The sequence below is a fragment of the Papaver somniferum genome, chromosome 5 (genome assembly GCF_003573695.1).
Source record: "Papaver somniferum cultivar HN1 chromosome 5, ASM357369v1, whole genome shotgun sequence".
Lineage (NCBI taxonomy): Eukaryota > Viridiplantae > Streptophyta > Magnoliopsida > Ranunculales > Papaveraceae > Papaver > Papaver somniferum.
Genome location: NC_039362.1, coordinates 57,061,261 through 57,067,983, shown reverse-complemented (window position 1 = coordinate 57,067,983; position 6,723 = coordinate 57,061,261). Strand labels below are relative to the sequence as shown.

The 6,723-nt window shown below is 35.4% G+C and overlaps 1 protein-coding gene across 1 annotated transcript; it reads left to right on the top strand.

Annotated features, from left to right (window-relative positions):
* Positions 1-4,220: 4,220 nt before the first annotated feature.
* LOC113281627 lies at positions 4,221-6,237 on the top strand. The gene is made up of 4 exons (XM_026530414.1): positions 4,221-4,504; positions 4,615-4,936; positions 5,041-5,200; positions 5,438-6,237. The coding sequence occupies exons 1-4, from the start codon at positions 4,325-4,327 to the stop codon at positions 5,907-5,909; spliced, it is 1,134 nt and encodes a 377-aa protein (XP_026386199.1). The 5' UTR covers positions 4,221-4,324; the 3' UTR covers positions 5,910-6,237.
* Positions 6,238-6,723: the final 486 nt, after the last annotated feature.

Genomic DNA, 6,723 nt, shown 5'->3' with positions numbered 1-6,723 from the left:
TATCTTAACATAAACTCCTTCTTCAGGTCCTTAGATCTATCTTATGTTCAATTACCGAAGTAATCGTTTAAGATTAAGCCAACAACACTCTTAATCCAAAGAATTGTGTTGATGCCGATCTACTCAATTAATATATCCAATCTACCACAAGGATAAACCGATTATTAATTGGATCCTCTTTTACCAAAACAAGTATTGTGCACACCAAAGGGAAAACCCAAGTCAGATCTTCAATATCTTCTTTGTCTTCAAATCTTCTTAAATCTTCAATAAAAACCTGCACACAATCACTTGAATCTCTTGTGATCAATCACGCACAGAACAGAGTCTGTTAACAATGGATTATCACAAGATCGTCTTTAGAACTAACAACAGTCTAAAGATCCCTGTCGAAACTCTGAACTAGTTTGAGTGAATCTTATATCAGAAGAGAAGATTCTCAAGAATAAACAAACTAGGTGCGATCATATTTCAACCACCGTTAGTCAATCAAATCAATGAAAACAAAAGATAAACCGCAATTATCTAGTTTCCCACCAACGGTACATGCTAGAGCTTCTCAATCCCAAAGAAGACTTTAAACTGAGCGGCCGTAAGAGATTTTTCCTAATTAGGTTACTCTCCTCTCCGAATAGGTGGCTACACCAATAACAACAACAAAAGAGGAAGTCTGTTGTTACGAAGGATTAGTTTGCTAGAAAGGCAAACTTCAAGTATTTATAGACAAGGAAGTTTGGACACCAAGGAATTTCCAAAACCGAAAATATTCTCAAGATATTCAATAAAGCACAAATTCGGTTTTCATAATTCCTGGAAATGTTTTGTCCAAAAATAATGATCGAAATCTCTCGGAAAATCTAATTAGTAAATGCACATTACTAATTATGGAATTTCCCTATAAAATGAAATTAATAACCTTAATTAAAAGATTCTTAACTTACTTATGTTTCGATCCTGGCATTCTCTTCCCTTAGCCGTTAAGGAATATCTTTGAACAATTAAAGAAATAAACATTCATAACACGTGTTCAAAGTATGTCGACATCCTTACTTTGTAAGTTCTCTTTCACACTTACAACCTTGAAACCGATTTGCCACACTTCCAAACAAGTTTTAAATTGGTTCATCTGACTTTCAAGAACTATGCGATTGATCAAACCAACATTCAATCACAATCATGGGTTTAACGGTTCTACCAAAGCAAGTTTCGGTTCTACCTCCACGTGAGTACTGTGCATAGTCACACTAGCTTTCCAAAATTCTATTGACTAGGTACTAGGATCGTTTCCCCACATATATATGGTATCTAACTTATATGTGTTGCGCATGTCCATAGGATCGGTTACCCTTTCTGCTATAAACCTTGCTGCACCCCATACAAGGATCGGTTCCCCTTTGTGATGTACTGCACCTCTTACGAGGATCGGTTCCCCTTTCCCATATTTGGTCAGACAAAACATAAACCCGATCATACCATCTCAGGTGATTACTTAAGATCGGCTTCACTAATAAAAGTCGTACCAATACATAGGCCAGGCATTTGTGAATAGTTCTACTAAGAACACAAACAAGTTGTGAGCGGTTATACTCAATCACACATATTGGTTGTTCATAAGATATGCAATGAATAACACATGGCAATTTCATTTTCGGTTCACAAACAAGTTTATGAACTTATTTCCTTAAAACACATGTAAACATTGTTCCCTAGGATGAAATCCTCACCTCATACCCATACATAATCACAATAGCATTCAAATGATTATGGCGATGTCGCATCTACAAAGTTTAATGGTTAAGCAATGAACCTCGTATTGTATTCCTTAATACTATGTCTATCTAGAGTTCAAATATGCTTCGCAGTTATGTTTTCAATATGCACGACTTGAAAGATACGTTAGGGAATGAAACAATTCAAGTCAAATATCACTAACCTCAAGTGGAAGGATGATTGTTGTCGTTGTAGCTCCTTGCTTCTTCACATCTTCAAGACTTCACAATACTTGTAATGTCTCATATCCTAATACTTTCAAGCTAACCTATACGAAGTTGACTCTAGTACATAATCAAGCGACTCTTAACATGAGTTTTGATTCACTAAAATATGACAACCAAACTTGACATACCAACGCTTGGTGGGTTCAACCGATCCATGCTCTAATAGATAACCCTCCCTAAATGAAGCAATTAGCTCTTCTGTTTCTCCAGCTGTTCACTTGGTACTCTAAATGAACTTAAACTCAGTACTGCTATTTCAGATTATTACATCCTGTCTCTTTAGTATGTTTGGTTTTGAAATCCAAATTGTTACTCCGACATGCAGCTAAGATGGACAAATAGTCTTCCACTACCCAAAGATGGGTCAACCTCCTCTTGGATGCAGAATAAATCTACAGTTTGCTGCGAGAGAAATACATAAGGTGCGTATTGATCGCCTTTGTGACACCCTTTGTGTTTAGCTAATTTTATATTTTATCCCCGAATTAATTGACATTTACTTGAAGGAAGTGGGGGTCGAGTGCTATAATGTTATCTTGGTTAACAGAATTGCTAAACCAGGTGTAACATGGAAAGATATCAATATATGTAATTGATATTTCATAAATAACTGATGAACTATGATGACAGCTTCATGCATGTTGACGACCGAATATAGTACGTTGTTTTAATAATTTAGACACAAAAGAAACTCATCATAGACTCTGAATGGTGAAACATGTATTGCGGTTGGAAACAACTTATTTCCCAGTTATCCAATAACACTTTTAAAAATGAGTTCGTCTAACAAGGTGAATGACATACTAACATAATTTGTTTCATTTTCTTTTGTTTTATATGTAGTATGGACCCTAACTTAGACCAAATATGTTGGCCGCTTAACTGGAAAACTCTTCAACTGCAGAAATCGACGAACATTAATTTACAACAGAATCACTTTAATGTAGAAGCGCAATGCAAAGTTAGACCAACATTACTCTTCCCACTTTATGGTACTCTCTTTATCTCAATCTGATTTCCTGTCTATAATGCATGTAAGCTTTCGTTCATTTTGTCAGTGAACGTAGTTCTCCATTTGTTTGAGATTTTACGGATGGTAAGGAAGCCAGTTTATGGTCGTTTGAGTTACGATGTCTTGATGGGTGCTTCCAACACTGATTTATTTTTTTTATGTCTAAAATTTGTTAGGGCTATTATTTTTTAGTTGGGGACATTGAAAACATAAGGTAGCAATGAATTAATGATCTCTAAATTATGCAGCCAAGATCTAAATTTGGTGTCTTGGAATTAAGGAAGACACTTTATTGAAGCGTTTTAAAGTTCTCATGGCTTATTTAAGAAAGGTTTTTCCATCCTTCAAATTTTCTTTTTGTGGTAATTTGTAAGAGTGATTGAGATTCTCATATTTTAGCGTTCTTTCTTCTAAAGAAATTATACAGATCTTGAAGAAGTGATTTTCATTGTTTCCGGCAACGCAACCCAGAAACTGATTGCGATGTGTCCATATAAACCAATACAATTTTCGAAAAACGATGAGGTATGTACAAAAAGTAAACTTCGTATTACTTGCTATTACTATTACTAACATCTTATAAAAATGTAGGAAAATCAAGAAGAGATTCGAGAGAAGATATCAAAAGAAGTAGAAGGCTAGCAATATGTATTCCACATATGAATAAACAAGCCGACTTAGGGGAAGATTTTTTTTTAGATTACCAAAGTTTCACAAATAAATAAATCTCACAATTATCATACTATTTGATTTTGTCGAGGAAGTACTTCAAAATCAAGAAAATCGTACTATCAGATCTATGAGGAAATTATTCTGAAAACCCCTAGAAAAAAAAAGACAATAAACTGCTAGTTGTGTTATCTGACAACGAGGCTTCAAGGTATATATATATATTTTTTTTTTTATTACAATAAATTCTTTTCATGTTAGATTTAATTATTTCTGATCAATTTTATTATTCCTTGTTTTTAATTTTATTAATTGAATTTTTTTAATATCATCATTTTTAGAAATTTACCATTTTTATTGCCGATTCTTCACAAATTTTGATCCAAAAAAGTTTACTAGCACCGATTACATACTTTTCTCTACACCGCACAATGCACGTGCGCAACAACTAGTCTTGGTAGTGACCCCTGTGCCGGGTCATGCGTAAGCGAGGATTCGTGGCCGCTCTTATAATCATAAATATAGTCACACAGTCAGAGAGTGCCCCGGGAGATTAACAACCGAGAAGAAAAATCAAAGTAATTGGGACCAAAAGTCATAAAATTCACCCACTCCTCCTCCTTGAGCACTTCTGTGTTCCTCATTCATGGCTTCCTCTGCAACTTTTCTTCTTTCTCCATCTTCAAACCTTTTCTACAAACCTCGCCTATACTCTACATCTCAAACTCTCTTGTTTAGAAAAACCATATCAATAAAGGCTTCAACTACTTCTTTAGAGTCTTCTTCAAATATCTCTGTTGTTGATAAACCCTTGAACCCATCAAAGGTAATCAATTTCTGATCAAGTTAGTTTCATTTCACTCAATTGAATACTGTTTTCTTTTATCAATTTGATTGAATTAGTTTATATTTGTTATTTTTGAAATGTTTTGTTAGATTGGTAATTGGAAATGGAAACATCAAGATGAGTCGGTGAATATATACTATGAAGAACATAAGAATGAGAATGAGAATAAACCATGTAAGAATATACTTATGATACCCACAATATCTGATGTTAGTACTGTTGAAGAATGGAGAGTAGTAGCTAAAGATATTGTTCAAAGAGATGCTAGTAATGTTAATTGGAAAGCTACTATTGTTGATTGGCCTGGTATGGGTTTTTCGGATAGACCCAAAATTGATTATAATGCCGATGTGATGGAGAATTTCTTGGTTCAGTTTATGAATTCATCGGATAGCCCCTTACAACACTCAGGTGAATAATCAAGTCTTACTTGCTTAATTTTGTATATAGGACTAACATTTCAACAATTTTCGTGTCCTTTAATTCTTAACAATGTCCCTTGGTTCTGCCATCAGATGATGAGCTAGTAATTTTTGGAGGAGGTCATGCGGCTACATTAGCACTTAGGGCAGTTAAAAAGGGGTTAGTGAAGACATCAGCTATTGCTGCTGTTGCACCAACTTGGGCTGGACCTCTTCCTATAGTCTTCGGTCGAGATTCCAACATGGAATCGAGGTAAAGTTAAATCTCAGTATTCCACATGCTTGATATGCTTACTATCTGGTTGTGTCACTTTTATTTGTGCTTTTGCTATAATTCATTTGGATTGAGTCCATCAACCAACGATGATGTTCAACTAAAGGGTTCAACCTGCATTACATACTTCTGTTCTAGCCTTCTAGGTCTTCTCGAAATAGAGATATGCATGCTACTCTTATCTCAGTTTTCTCAGTGTTCTTTATTAACTCACAGATATGGGATGTTGAGAGGAACACTAAGGGCTCCAGCTGTTGGATGGATGATGTACAATATGCTCGTTAGCAATGAGAAATCCATCCAATCCCAGTATAAATCTCATGTATATGCAAATGCCGAAAACGTTACTCCTGAGATCATCGAGAGTAGATATGCCCTGACGAAGCGCAAAGGTGCAAGGTATGCTCCAGCTGCTTTCTTGACAGGTCTTTTAGATCCTGTAAAGTCTCGCGAGGAATTCCTCGAACTATTCACAGGCTTAGAAGGGAAGACACCTACTTTAGTGATTTCAACATCAGGCTCACCAAAGCGGTCAAAAGCAGAAATGGATGCTCTCAGGGGAGCAAAAGGTGTTAGTAAGTTTTTGGAGTTGCCTGGGGCTCTTCTTCCACAAGAAGAATATCCTGCTGTTGTTGCTGAAGAACTTTACGCATTCCTGCAAGATCATTTTGAGCCCATGCAAAGTTAAGTTCCTCCTTTATTTATTTATTTTCCTTCAATATGAATCGAAATACGGATACCAAAAAACACTGTAAATTCTGATAAAAAGCACTCTATAAGTTTTGTTATATACAAGGGTTGGTGCTGGAAAATCTGTACCAGTTGAAGCACAGTGTAATGTCTTAGTACTAAATAATAGTAGGTCTTGGTTGCATCGACCAGCATCTATTCGAACTTTTGAAGTCACTCGTGCCAAAAAAAACAACAAAACACTCGAACTCTTTGAATTTGTGTAACCAGTTCATCTGATCTGTTATATGATTTGAAGTTTTTAGATCATTCTAAGAAATTGTATATCTCGCTACTACTCATTCTAAGAAATTGTATATCTATTTCTGGTAGATGGCAATATGCTCCTACTCATAAACTCATACCAGTTTATAGAACTATAACATTTGTTGCATTGACTTACATTGTAGTCGAAGCAATTGAAATCTTGGAACCAGTCTATTTTATGTATCTACAAAAGTCTTCAGGTTGTGCTGAAAAAAACATCTTGCAGTTTTGTTATGGTAATGTACTCCCACTTCTGAGCAGCCACTGATCAAAATATCGTCCGCACACTTATTTATGTATTTAGTCAAACTGTCTTCAAGAAATACAACAGAACTGGAAGCTGCTCTGACGCTGAAATTTAACAAACAAATTTTAAAGAACAGTGTAGAAGAACTGAACAACACAAATTTTCAAGCATCTCGGAAACATTTGCAACCGCTTCTCAGTTTCTTTCACTCCAGATCTATTTCTGGTAGATGTCATTTAAAAGAAACGATAGCCATCTT

Bases quoted from the DNA above. Each gene is read 5' to 3' on its own strand.
- LOC113281627 (XM_026530414.1), top strand. From the start codon at position 4,325: ATGGCTTCCTCTGCAACTTTTCTTCTTTCTCCATCTTCAAACCTTTTC. The intron at 4,505-4,614 runs GTAATCAATTTC...ATGTTTTGTTAG, and splicing joins AACCCTTGAACCCATCAAAG to ATTGGTAATTGGAAATGGAA. The intron at 4,937-5,040 runs GTGAATAATCAA...TTCTGCCATCAG, and splicing joins TAGCCCCTTACAACACTCAG to ATGATGAGCTAGTAATTTTT.